Consider the following 15,071-nt stretch of genomic DNA (forward strand, 5'->3'; position numbering starts at 1 on the left):
TGGAGCTGAAGGTCCTGCATGCACACACACACACTTTAGGGACCTCCCAGGACAATCAGCCACTCGAGCTTTAGAGAACGCCGTGAGTGGACGTCTGGCGTCCGGCCTACGCTCCATCTCCTGTCACCTAAAGCCTGGCTGAGAAACTCTGGAAACACACACACGCACACACTACTATACTTACTACACACTAGGCTTGTGCGCTATAAAGATTTACTGTCTTACCGGACCTTCTGACCTTTAAGCATTCTGGGAATTATTTTTATCACTCAAAAATACGGACAAGATTTCCAAATAGAAGATGATAAAAACGCGAGATGATCCGTTCACGAATCCGGATTGATTTACGCAGGAGTTTAGAACCTCTCCTCTTTCAGGTCATCGGTTCTCGATGTGTGTCTGTTTGGTCAGTTCAATTTGAGAATAAACGATTGGAGATTAATGCAGATTTATTTCACTGGATCTTAATCTGCTCTTTCATTATCATCATCACCATCATCGTCAACAAAAGAAGAAGGAATCTCCGACAGGAACACAACCCTGATCAAACTTCCCAGAAAGCTTTATGGCTTTATGGACCAGAAGAATCCAGGACAGTGTGTGTGTGTGTGTGTGTGTGTATGCACACTAATCTCTCTTGTTGCATCTTTCTAGGAAGCCTGAGGCAGACATGTGAGCTATGCTGGAGCCGGGGAATTGTGTGTGTGTGTGTGTTTGTGTGCGAGTGTGTGTGTTAGAGCGTGAACAGGTGCATTAGCAGGGGAGATGAGGAGAGGGGATTATGAAGCTCTCGAGAGGAGCAAAGGGGAAAAGAGACGAGGTGACCCAGGTGCGACATACAATCACACACACACATCTATAAATGCAGCTTCTGCTTATACCACAGAAATCTGCCTCTAATTGCAAAATTTCATTAATCAAAGAATACCTTCATACTTGTTATCCATTTATAGTTACACTTATCGTTGTGAACATTGTCCATGAATCAACTTATCACTCACACACACTAAACGGTTAATCACTTTACACTAAAATATATTTAAAAAACAAGCCTGACACTGAAGACTCCTTCCATAAATATTTGCCACTATCCTGAAGGATTGTTCTCTCCTCTCTCTCTCTTGTTCTCCTGTTATTTCCTCTCTCTCTTTATCTGACTGATAACCCATGCACGTGTGTGCACTCCATCACACACGCCTGACCTTAACACACACACACACAAACACACGGTTCACTCGGCAGCTCATTGAGGTTTCAGCAGCACAGCTGTGGCAGGAGGTTGGCGGTCGGTGCACTTCACACTTCCGCCACTAGGGGCAGCAGAGCAACAGGAAAAAATCTTCAGCGATTCATGGCTGTAGTATTATGAATGCAGCAGATTTTGGTGATTGTGTAGGGTCAAGAAAGCTGAATTTTGAGTGGACCGGACAGTAGGCTTAGAAACAGAGTTCTGTTTGCAATCACACTGCTCTCAAAGTGCTCTAAATTCATTTACCGGTCCTTATAGGACGTCTCGCTCCACTTCTTACCTGTTTTTTCCTTTCAGAATGAGACCATTTCAGGGGTACCGAACCCGAGACTACAAGAACCTTCACCGAACGAGTGACCACTGATATCCCTTGTGTTATCACAGCTATTTTCACCATTTCCCCTCTCTCCTGAACTCCGTCGCCATTTAGAGTTACTGTAACCCACTACATTTTTAAAAATAGGAGCAAATGAAATATTTCAGCGTAAGTGTTGGTCAGGAGTCTCGGTCCTGTCAAAGCAAGATTCTTGCGACAGCAGTGAAATGGATTTTTGACTGCGTGGGCGGCCATCCTGCACACTCCACAACACACACACAAGTTAATGAGTGTACGTGTGGGTGCGTGGGTGTGGACTCGTCAGAACAGAGACATTCTATGTGAGTAGTTGCATCATCTGTTGCGCAGCGCCGATGACCTCGTCAACCTGTAACACGCTTCCTCTTCTTTATTTCTCTTCAGTGAAATAAAATCACTTTCGATAGGAACGTGAGATGAGAGTGAGATAGAGAGAGAGCAGAAGTAGGAGGAGGAGGAGGAGGAGGAGGTGGTGAGGTAAAAGCCAAATTCCTTTATGATGTGTTGTAGGTTTTCTTTGCTTCCAAATAATGGAGCAAATAAAAACAAAAACGAGCGACGAAGGTTGAATAGGAGACGCCGTGGATGTCCTTGGCTGGCCTCCTCCTTATCTCCAGACGCATCTCAAAACATCCTCTTCCTCTTGATGAGGTAATGCTGAAAACGTACAGTGGGTTATAGAACACCACGAAGGGCAGCACCTTAACCGACACACACTCTGGGGGTAGAGAGGGAAGAGATGAGATCCCAGTGAGAAATGTGAGCTGATATGAGAGAGAGAGAGAGAGAGAGAATAAGGTACATAAGAAATGAAGGAAAGCAAGCAAAAATGAAAGATAAAAGCAACAAAAAAAAAGAAATGAAAAAAAGAAAGCAAAAAAACAAGAAAGACAAAGCAAAATGAAGAGAGGAGAGAGATGAAGTGAGGGAAGAGAGAGAGACAGATAAACAGGCAAAGCAGGAAACAAAAGAGACTGGTAGAGCAGGAGACAGAGAGAAAGACAGAAAGAGACAGGCAGAGAAACAGGCAGAGCAGAGAGACAGGCAGAGGAAGACAGGTAGAGAATAAGCGAGAGAAAGAGTGGGAGGCAGAGAGACAGGCAGAGAGAGAAAGACAGGAATAGAGACAGGAAGAGAGACAGGCAGAGAGAGAAAGACAGGAATAGAGACAGGCAGAGAGACAGGCAGAGAGAGAAAGAAAGGCAGAGAGAGACATAAAGAGAGACGGGCAGAGAGAGAAAGACAGGCAAAAAGGTGGCAGAGAGACAGGCAGTGAGAGAAACAGGCAGACAGACAGAGAGAGAGAGAGAGAGAGAGAGAGAGAGAGAGGCAGAGCTGATGGGGTAAAAGGACAGAGAGACTGGGGTTAAAATAATGGAGCTGCTCTTCCTCCTCACTCTGTACAGAGGACAGAGTTGTCAGTCTTGGCCCTCCAGGCATTTACTGTAGCACTTTCTGCTATTTTTGACACACACACACACACACACACACACACACACACACACACACAGGTAAAAATAGCCCCACTTCCCCCCTCACTGCCCAGTGAACTCTGTATAAAGACTCCTGCAGTGTTATGGATGTGACACGAGCTCTCCATGTCTCACTGCACCTTTATTCAGGGACTTTAATCCAGACACAGAAGACATTAATGTCTAAAGTTTCTAGAACATCAGCGCTTTCGTGGAAGGAGTCTCCAGTGTCGGCGCTTTGTAACAGAACACTTTATAACTGTAAATAGATTTAAATAAATGATGACATCATTCTTTAATTCATTTAAATAAGTGTTAATTGCCAAACTGCAGTGTTATAACAGGAGAATACTCAACAACCTGTGATTATTTTCCCATTCCAGCTCACCCCCAAGCGTGTGTTCATCCCTGACTCATCGGAAAGCTGTCTAGTCAAATGATTCAGCGGAACAAAAGTAGGATTCTCTCACAACACAGGCGTTTCATGGTCATGTGACCAGGCGCTGTTGGAAAAATGGCGAGGTAACAAATTTTGCTAAATAAGGTTAACCAGAGTTGTCTTTAATTGTTACATAACAGCCGGTGCTAATTGATAAATGATCCTTGAAAATAAACTGTAAACACACACACTCGCACGTACACACATAATGACACACTTCAGCTTGTGTGCGTCTAAACTTTTCCCTCCGGAGATAAAAATCTCTTTGAGGCCACAATCAAGGCTTTTTAAATGCTGTGCTCTAATTATAGAGAGCGGTTAAACAGAGCGTGGGTTAGATCATTTCCGTCCTGAACGCTGGCACAGCATGTTTTCATGAGCACACACCTGTTGGCTCTCGCTTACACCGTTTCCTCTGGTGCACGCATGACACACACGCCGTGACACACACACACACACACACACACGCAAGTATGCGACAGCTTACCTCAGTTTTTATAAAGATGACTGTGCAAGCCTTGTGAAGCATTTCCACTGAAGTGTGCGTTTCCTGTTTGTGCAGCTACACACCTGCCCCCGGGACACGTCGCTTTCCTCCTCTGAGTCGGGCTCGGAGTCGACGCTAGAACTTTTCATCACACGGGAAAGAGGAGCCGTGCAAATGGCTGAAAGGGTGCAGAAAGGATCAAGGCTGCAGACAGCGGTAGAGAGAGAGAGAGGCGTGGAGGCTCGAATAACGGCACTCCAGGCATAACAGGAATGAGATACGCCGCGTGCTCGCTCTGCATTTCAGCCTCCGAACAGCGACGCCGCACGACTAATGATGGACGACGCGAAGCCAGAGAACTATGCGCCCTGAGCGTGTTCGGCATAACTGAATGAAAGAGCACGTTCAAACCCACACACACGCGCGTGCTTACATGTACACACATCCTGACCTACAAACGTAACGCAAGCTGAGCCGTCACTCACGTTACTACAAGAAGCCGCAGAACTACGTCTGATTACGTGCCAAAGTTTTCTGAGGTGATGGACACACGTGATCGGAACCCATGTGTGCGTGTGCTCTTACCAGCTGTGTGCCGTGTAGCTCCTGATCACTTCAGTCGCCTCAGGGTGTGTGTGTGTGTGTGTGTGTATATGTGTGTGTGTGCAGAGGTCACACGTGCTCGGGTTCACCGTCAGTCCAGTCCATGGTTTTATATCTCGGTCACGGCAAAGAGTTTCGATCTGTGAGTTCTGCCATTACAGTAACATCTGAAACACACAGAGAAATAACACATTACATTACAATATAATATAGATATAGAACACAGATGAAAATACAGAGGCCACACCCCATTTTACTTTTTATTAGTACAAGAAGGAACAGAGACCACACCCCGTTTTATCTTTTATTAGTACAAGTAGGTATAAAGACCATACCCCCTTTCACCTTTTTTTGGTACAAGTAGGTACAGAGACCACACCCCCTTTTACCTTTTATTAGTACAAGTAGGTACAGAGACCACACCCCCTTTTACCTTTTATTAGTACAAGTAGGCACAGAGACCACACCCCCTTTTACCTTTTATTAGTACAAGTAGAGACAGAGACCACACTGCTTTTACCTTTTATTAGTACAAGAAGGAACAGAGACCACACCCCCTTTTACCTTTTATTAGTACAAGTAGGTATAGAGACCACTCCCCCTTCTACTGGGACTGACAGTTATAAAGACCACGCCCCCTTCTACTGGGACTGATAAGGGAAACACCCGCTGTTATTACACCCGCTGCTGGGTGCAAGGAAACACCTTCTCTTACAGGATGGACAGACAAAGTTACAGCTTTAGTAAGACTGACAGATGTAGAAGCCACACCTCCTTTTAGTAAGACTGACAAATACAGAAACCACACCTCCTTTTTTAGTAAGACTGACAGATACAAAAGCCACACCTCCTTTCAGTCAGTAGAACTGACATACGGAAGCCACACCTCCTTTTAGCCCTCCTGACAAATACAGAAGCCACACCTCCTTTTTAATAAGACTGACAGATACAGAAGCCACACCTCCTTTTACTACAAAGCTTATTTCAGCTTTGTGAACAATTCTCAATTATAATTAAAACTGTTAAATTGCATTATTTGCAGAAATGTAATTATAAATATTTTTTTTTAATTATTGATATGAAAACAGACTTTACAAAATATAGACTATACAGTTTGGTGTTTGGGAGTGAATATATCTATCCCTCATCGGAGTCAGCTGCCTCACCTGATGCTGACAAAATCAGCATGTGGGCGTAAACTTTCCCACTCTGTCTGTCGAGCGCGCTGAGCTCGAAAACGACGTCATTGTGACCGGTGAATTAGCCTCAGGCTGTGACGTGGCATTAGATTTGACATCAACCTGCTCATCTGACTCCTCAACCCTGTATCCATTACATACCGCTGAAGTGATATCTAAACCTTTCTTTTCTACAAGCTCAAACTCAGTGAAGATTATCTTGCAGTTTTCATTTTTGTTTTTGAATTGAAGTGTGCAGTGGTTGGGAGTAGCGCAGGCTGTAGAACATTTAGAAAATACGTCTCGAATTATTCGCACTCACAGGCCACGCCTCACATCAGCATTTCTCCGGATGTTTTACGTGTCGCATTTTACTTCACGTGTTCTACGGGAAAGAGCTCCTGATATGTAAACTCCCACCCCTCTGTATTTACTTATTTGATGTCGTCATACTCCAGGGCCACACTGTGTCCATTCATCCCTCCTCCTCCTCCACTCCTCTGAAAACATAAAGCTGAGCAGTGTTTCTTTAACGCGCAGTTTCCCTGTTATTCATCAAACCTCCTCCGGCCCCCCAGCTACGGAACAATGGCGTATTTACAGAAGCAGGCTGAATTACGCTTTTTCCAAGTGTACAGGTTAAACAGAGCGGCCGATATGCGGAGATTAGTCAGCATGAAATCACTCAAACACACAAACACACACTATCCTGCCTGAATGACCGCACGGTTTCCTCTAGATCAGCTGAGCAAGTGACAATAAATGACATCATAAGGCATGACATCACATTCTTTTTTTTTTTACGACTTCCTTTTGTGTTAAAAGATTCTGGGCCTCATTCATCAGTCTTTGAGTAAAGTTGGTAGCACAAGTGGTTAAGGCTCTGGGTCGTTGACCAGAAGATCGGTTGTTCAAGCCCCAGCACCGCCAAAGCTGCCACCGTTGGGCCCTTGAGCAAGGCCCCCAACCCACCCTGCTCCAGGGGCAGTGCATCATGGCTGACCCTGCGCTCTGACCCCAACCCCCTAGGATAAGATATGTGAAGAAAGAATTTTACTGTAATGTATATGTGCCAATAGACAACTTTACCTGTAAGTGGTTTTAATGTTATGGCAGATCGGTGTATAATAACTCCACAACAGCTCCTTTATACATCACTATGTCACATCTGTGTTGTTTTTCCTTCAATTTTTCTCATTATGTAGTTTTAGTCTCAGAAAGAACAGCATTGAAAAGTTCTCAACCTTGTTAAGAGGAGCGTTTTTTTGCCTTGTGCATGAAGGACACGCTGCACCTGGAGAACCGTTTCTCCGATGCCAGAACTGCAGCATGTGAAAAGCTTTGGAAGTGCTGCCTCGGGAGACCTCGTGGTGGGCGGAGTCTCTAATGAACCACCGATCATCCGGACTTCAGGGAATTTCTCCTGGCGCCGGCCTGATTCACTCCTCCGCTGTACGCCCACCTGGAGGAGAAAAAAAAAAAAGCAGAGACTCCGCCCCCTTCTGCCGTCCGCCGCACAAAGAGCACTTTTGTCCCGTCAGGCGTAAGTGCTGTTTTCTTCCGAGGCACGGGGCTGAAGGCTTCGCTGTGGGAGCGGGTGATAGATGACCGACTTCCAGGCCAAAAAAACAAGTGTTTTTGTAATGAGGTCAAGGATCTGGACACGTCTCGGGAAGCTGAAGACGGAGCTCAAGACTTGAGGGTTTGTTATTTATCAGATATGAATTCAGTCACTTTTACAAGTATCAAGTCAACTTGGATGCGGCGGAGCTTTAGTCCTCTGTCCAGGTCTTTCATCTCCTCATCTGAAAACTTCACAGTTAAAATTTCCACAGCTTCACCTTTCATGTCAATACCATCATCATCATCATCATCATCATCATCATCTCGAGCTGTGCTGTAACTCCTCATATAGCTGCAAAGCATTCTGGGACTTTTGGCTGGCATCAGTGTCTCCGCTACTTTCTCATCTATATGACGTTGATAAAAGGTCACTACAAATTCTATTAAATATTAAAGCATAGACATTAGAACGGAAAGTCGCTCAAATATCCTGTATTTCACGTGTTTCCTCTCAGCATGAACGGAAAGGAAAAGAAAGGAATTAGTCTATCGCTGCAGACTAAGATGAAAAAGGTGAGAGTGGGAGGAGCTTAAAACACAATACACAATAAACAATACACAATTACACAGCCTCAGGAGAGACACCGGAGAAAGTCGGAACCTAACCTCGATCTAATAACCTGGACTGGTCAAAGACGAGGGCCATAAATCAGTCCTTCACAATGAAATCACATCACACGGACGGCTGTAGAAGGAAGTCAGTGGTCACATCACGTCTGCACGTAGTCACGAGTCAAGCTGCATGGTAAACTAGCTGGGGGGGGAAAAATAACAGAGACACAAAATCTGAGACGGGAAGCGATACGGTAAGTAAAAGGATATTTTAACAATAGCTCCAGGTCTCGTAACCACGACCGGATGGGAAAAGTTTGAGGATTTTAGCTGCGACGAGAACAAAAGGAAACAGGAGCGTTGTGATGAAACGGCTATAAGAGAATCGGGCTTAAAGCAGAACCCTGAGGTACTCCTAAAGAGGACGACGGTCTATTGTCAATACTGTGAAAAGGAGGTCTTGGAAAAAACGAACGGAAAACATCACGTTACGAGACTCAAAGACATTTCTATGATATATGACTTGTGTCACGATACAGAAGGTCTGCTAATGACGCGTAAAAATCTGCGAAGCACAGTGCAAAGTAACACACTACACTTTATCTTGGGGTAATACCCGAGTACACAGCTATGTGACTATGGCATAAAAAACCAAATTCTATAAAATAATGATTTTTTAAAAACAAATCCTAAAGAAGCAATAATGGCAGCAAACACCAAAAATCTCAATAACTTATTTCACTTTTACTAAAAGAATATTATTATTATTTATAATTATTATTTTATTGACACTTTTTACTTAAATCAAATTTTTATTTTAAATTTTAATATATCACATACATAACCATACGCAGTATGACACGTCCGGAGCAGAAGAAGAAGCAGAATAAAATAAAAAATAGAATGAAAAATTAAAAAAGAAATAACAATAAGTAATTATATTAGAATAGTAAGTAAATATTTATAAAGCTCAACAAAAATTATTTAGCACTGAAAAGTAAAATATTTAAGAAAAAATAAATCAACAAATAAAAAAAAAGTTGTTTCCAAACTTTACTTAAGAGAATTTAAAAAAAAAGATTTAAAGCTATTAAAGAAATATTGCGATATCTTAGAAGTGTATTGTGATTAATAATTGATGATAATATTGACATCAAAAGTCATCTTATGAGTCAAAACACAAAGCACAAAAAATCTTTAAAAAAAACAAAATTTAAATAAATTTGAATAAACAAACAAACGAAGGTGTGTCTGTGTTGGGGTGTATGCAAAAATCTGACGTAAACTTTCTAGAATGTTCTGTTGTTTAAGATGTACTGAAATAAACATCTGGATGAACATGATATCAGTATCTTACTGGTATAATTATACAGACTTCAGACATACAGCTTATGGAAATGTATTCGTCACTTATGCTAATGAAGCAGTAATTTATTCTAAATCGCAGGAAGCACCTGGATAAATCCCCGAGTACACACACACACACACACACGTGTAGTGAACTCGGGCATGTCGTGCTGTACAATGAGGGAAAAAGGCCGAGGATCACAGATGTGGCTCTCTATTGTTTCCCTGAGCTGAGTGCTATAGGAGAGGGAAAATACGCAGCTTTTCAGAGATTAGGAGCCGAACATTACTCACATGGCACGAAGAATGGCTGCTGAGTCATGAGGAGTGAGAGAGCGTACACTATCGCCTTTCATCGCCCGAGCACCACATCACTGCGGCGGCTCATGCTAACTTCTGACAGAATTAGTTTGTGACATTTCTGAAAGGGAGCATGGCCACTAATGATCAAAAAACTATTTCCTTGACATCCAACGAAGAAAAAAAAAACCAGTCGGGACGGTCTTCTTGACCCTGAGGTCAGAAGGTGACATCAAACCACAAAGAGTTTCCCAGAGCATCAACTGCAAACACAGCAATATCTCTTATCCTTAAATAGGTTCTACTGTATCAGATCACACACACGTTTGGTACACTTCACTGAGGAGATAAATATCCATCACACATCTCTACCATGTTGCTGAGACGGATATGATGGAGTCCATGTTTTTTTCCCGCGCTTCTGACCTCACTATAGTACCGTTTCTATAGTAACAACCTACACAGGTATTTTGTACTGTAGACTGTCCGACTCTCCCTGTAATTTCACACACACACATATACGTTATAATGTAGTCTGTCCGTCTCTCCCTGTGATTTTATACACACACACACACACACTTATAGATTATAATGTAGTTTGTCTGTCTCTCCATGATTTTACACACACACATCTATAGATTATGTCCGTCTCTCCCTGTGATTTTACACACACACACACACACAGATTGTAATACAGACAATTCCTATCCATTGTAAATCATCTCTAAGTCTGTTATTTTTCCAGCCAAAGAAAAAAAAATCATTTTCCTTCTCTACGTTACGTCTCCTCCATCCACGTCTCCACCATGGGTAAACATCTCAGACTTGCCAAATCGCTATTTGATGACATCACAGCCCGTGATTTAACAATAAGCCCGAGACTCCCCGAAGCAATCCCACGTTATACAAACACGCAATATTTTCTATTTTGTTTTCATCATTGCTCTTATTATCAGATGACGGACTATCGAACCTGACCGGTGTTTCACAGAGCAATAAATCCTAATGTTCTGAAACCTCAGGGCTTTTCTCATCAGTTCCATCAGAGACTGAACGAAGGACACTGATGGAGATGTCAGGTTCATACTTTTCGGAGGATTTTCTCGCCAGCTTGTCGTCCTAGGTTACACACATGCCCGTGTTTTTTCTTCGTTATCCCTCATCAGGAGCTTTTTAGTTGGCTAGTTAGAACTTGGTGAAAGACAGCAGTCGAGTCTGGCCCAAGGCTACATCTATCATCATTTAGCACTCAGCACAGTAAACACAGAGTTCCAGGTTCGGACACCGAGCTCGTATGTAATCTCTGCGGTTTGCTGAAGCTAAAGCCAAAAAAAATGGTATCGCTGATACTGGAGTGAAAAAAATAATCTGAAATTTGGAAGTCTGATCCTTAAAAATATATGAGAACTGGATTTGGACTGAAAGATTTTACATACAAAAAGACTTTATTGAATTTTTGTTTAGATTTATTCTTTATTATATGTAATTGATTAGTATGCGAAAGTTGTGATTTCATATAAAATGTGTTTTTTTTTTCCCCTGGATTTAAAAAGAAAATAATTGTAAACTTTAGAATTTTATTTATTTACATATTTATTTATTTATTTTTATTTTATTGGGTTGGTATGAGTGGCTCAATACATAAGCTTGATCTTTTAATGAAGAAATCTGATCTTTAAAAAAAACATTTTTTAACATAAAAAAAGTTTACATTTAAAAATACTTTATTGAATTTTTGTTTGTACTTATTCTTTATTATATTTTTGCAATGTAATGTTTAGTCTGTGATTTAAGCTGTGATTTTAGATGTGTTTTTTTCCTGTTTTTAAAAAGAAAATAATTGTAAACTTTATTTATTTATTTATTTATTATATTGGGTTGGTATCAGTAGCTCAATACACAAGCTTGGTCTTTTACTGGAGAGGGAAAAAAAAACTTTTTGGAAATCTGACCCTTAAAAATACTGGACTTTTTTCTTTAATAAACTTAAAAAGTTTACACATAAAAATACTTTATTGAATTTTTGTTTGTATTTATTCCTTATCATATTCTTGCAATGTAACTGATTAGTATGTGAAAGTTGTGATTTTTTTTTTTAAAGAAAATCATCTTAAACTTCAGAATTGTATTTATTTATTTATTTTATTATTTTTATTTTTAATTATACTGGGTTGGAATCAGAAGCAGGAATCAGGAAAAATAAATAAATAAACAAAAACATCCAATCAGCTTCTTTCTATTAATATTAAGCAGCTTTCATGCCATATCCATCTCATGAACACTTCTTGTTATATTTACCTCCTCATAAAACCTGCTGCATTAAAACACGAGTAACCTTTCATATGGAAGGAGTCTCCAGTGTCGGTGTCATTTTTTAAAGTCTTATTAACTTAAAGAAAGAGACACTTGCTCGGGGATAGACAGTTTATAGCTGCTAAAAGTATGTGAGCTTTCAACAAACAGATAAAATATACAATGCTTCGTTCTATAACTGATATAAAACTCTAACTGTTGGCAAATCGATCATCTTATGTGATAAAAAATACACTAAGGGATGTGATGTAGGAAAATAATCAACCCCAGCGTGGTAAGGGGTGACCCCAGATCTCATCACATCACTACGTCGCTGCTTTTTCCTAAAAGAGCGATATGTATAATACGATACGTCTGAAATGACATACTTGTGACGTTCTTACATTTTAAACCGGACATTCCATCCATCCAGGTGTTGCATGTACCTGCCCAGGAGAGGGTCAGCGTGCGTTGGTTTTCCCTTGCGAGATGTGTCGCTACACGCCGGGGCTGCTTATCGCACCTCAGCCGAGATACGGAGCCTCGGGGCATCAGTAACTCGACGGCGGCGGCAGCTCCTCCTCCTACGCATGACAGGCAAGGCCTCGTCCTAACACGGTGTTAACTCGCCAGAAATATCTGCGCGAGGGCATTAAAGCTCACTCACTTCACCTCCGTGTTCAGGTACATTTAATCTCGCGCACTATTCAGCCCTAGCTGCAGGCCAGACGTGAGTCATGCTGCACTGACAGAATACAAGCACAGACTGGTAATGTTGACACTTTTTATACCTGGTATTAGGCAAGCAAATTACGCTGCTGATGTATTTACTGCAACGATTAAGGGCACTTCGCCAAGAGTAGCCTAGAGTAACAGAGTTTACCTGAAGGAGACCCTCGAACCTCTAGCATCTGGATCAACCTTAGCATACAGAAAAGGTTTTTTTACCCCCCAAATTTTGGACCAAGTAAAGACAATCCCATAATCCTGTTCATGAAAAAGTGGTTCAGAAACAACCGAATTGTCAGTCTAGAAACTAATACCGTTTTTTTTTTTTATATAACAGACATAACAGCACACCCCAATTGGTTTATTCCTGGCTTATCGCATTATCTGCACACATCCAGGTGAAACACGGCTGAAATACAGCGCAGCGTCTCTTAGGCAGTCTAAAAGTGCAATCTTTCAGTCGACTTCTCTTTCCGTCTCCGACACGTTCCCTTCGAGAGCATTAGCGCAGCTCTGGATCATCCAGGCAGCCACAGTGATCTGATTAGGACAGCATCAATGCTGCTGGTACCGGTCAGTATCGAGGCCAGGTGCGTGACCACAGCTCCCAGAGTGTGTGATCCGGAGCCGAGCAATAGGGGGGATGTGGTAGATTAGCGGTTTAGATGTTGGACTAGTGATGGGAAAGTTGTGGGTTCGAATCCCAGGTATAAAAAATTAGTAAGTGGGCCCTTGAGCAAGGCCCTTAATTGATTGCTCATCCATTTTCTATACCTGCTTTATTCCTAATTAGGGTCACGTGGGTCTGCTGGAGCACATTGGGTGAAAGGCAGGGGTACACCCTGGACAGGTCGCCAGTCCATCACCAGGGCCACATATAGAGAGACAACCACACACACTCACACTCACTCCTACGGGCAATTTAGAGTTACCAATCAACCTAATGTACATGTTTTTGGACCTTGGGAGGAAACCGGAGTATCTTGACAAATGTCTAAAAAACAATGAGTGTTGGAGAGGTCAAAACAAAAGTAGGTCATAACGCGGTCAACGCTCATCATCTACTAGATCGCCAACTAGCCGAGTCTCTGAACTGAACTGAACTGCATTCTGGGAGTCCATCTTTAGTGCCAACATCTCACCACATTGTTTACACATTTCTTATTATTGTTCTTAACAAAAAGTAAAAGTTCTTTGTCGTTGTGAGCAAAATCTGACCGCTATCCCTAATGTCGCGTACTGACCACCGCTGCGAAGGCAAACGTAACATCACCCCGTGACATCACCGTGGCACAACTTCTCACAGACATTACAAAAATACTGCTCGAACTGACGAATTCGGACCGACATCATTGAACTCGTCACTAACAGAGCTTTATAAATATATTTAATGAGTTTGTGAGTGAAGTTTTACTTTAATAGTTAGCCTAGAAGCAAACGCGTGTCAGTTGTGTCTGCGGTGAAAACCATTACCTATTTAGTGCATTTAAACAGGGAGTGAAATAGATTTGGAACACATCCTTTGACTGTAACAGGTCTCTGTTGCTTATTTTATAAACATTTTTGTGTGAAAATGTTGACTTTTATTTCTTCTAAAATCTGACGCCTTGCTAGAGACTCATCCCTGCCTATGATTTCGCGCCATTTCACCTCGCTCGCGCAGGTGAACCTGAGGCTGCGTCCTAAATCACGACCTGCCTCACTGCTCACTAGGTCTAGATACTTCACGTGCTATTCCAACGTACTATCTAGTACTACAGCACGCGGTTGGGAACGGAGCCGAGACCGTCTGCGGGGCTGATTTGACAGGACGGAACCTGTTAATCTAAGCAACATTTTTCAACTTTCAAAACATATATTTTTTTAATATTTGTATAACTTAGTTATAATAGATAACGTATTTATAATTTAATACAATGTACATTGTCGAGGGAGCAACAGTGATTCCTACCTGTCAGTTCATTCACGTCGGCGTTTCCACGGGAAAACTTTCCCGGTTTTCTCGCTTGCGCTTATTTCAATTCAAACTGCAATGAAGTTTGTAGCTTTGTAGTTGCTTTATAACGCGGTGTTAATTTAATTCTTTGGCGTTTTTTCCCATTAATCTCACTTTGTCCGCCGCATTGCTTCATTCCCTCCGCTCTCTCTTTCCTCCGTGAGCATATGCTTCTATTGGCAACTGGGTTGCCAGATTGCATGAACTCTAATCACGGTGATTGTTACGAAATTCCATATGAAGTAATTAATTTCCAGATGTGTGTTAAGCCATAAACCAATAAATTAAGCTTTAAATTTAAGATATAAATTGTATAAAAAATCAACAACCAAAATATGAATGTTTGTTTTTTTACGTCATGCAAAAATTAAATAATAATAATAATAAAAATCTGCGAAGGGGGAATTTGATCTGGCAACCCTACTCAATGGCTTCAATCTTAAAGGGGA

General features: G+C 41.8%; 1 protein-coding gene across 2 annotated transcripts in view; it reads right to left on the minus strand.

Moving 5' to 3' along the window:
- The window catches only part of tnk2b (tyrosine kinase, non-receptor, 2b), a 48,001-nt gene extending 33,208 nt beyond the window's left edge, over window positions 1-14,793 (minus strand). Inside the window, exons 1-2 of one of the 2 annotated variants that reach the window (XM_058418140.1) lie at window positions 14,578-14,793; window positions 4,588-4,772 (exon numbers count right to left, since the gene is read on the minus strand). Coding sequence is in view for 1 of the 2 variants with exons in the window: in XM_058418139.1 (XP_058274122.1) it covers window positions 4,003-4,044 (42 nt within the window). In the remaining variant the exon portion in view is untranslated. Of the gene's footprint in view, window positions 1-4,002; window positions 4,181-4,587; window positions 4,773-14,577 lie in introns of those variants that run through there. The other variant, XM_058418139.1, reaches the window with a different exon arrangement.
- Between the last annotated feature and the right edge of the window lie 278 nt (window positions 14,794-15,071).

Source organism: Hemibagrus wyckioides, linkage group LG20, assembly GCF_019097595.1.
Source record: "Hemibagrus wyckioides isolate EC202008001 linkage group LG20, SWU_Hwy_1.0, whole genome shotgun sequence".
In the NCBI taxonomy this organism is placed as follows: domain Eukaryota; kingdom Metazoa; phylum Chordata; class Actinopteri; order Siluriformes; family Bagridae; genus Hemibagrus; species Hemibagrus wyckioides.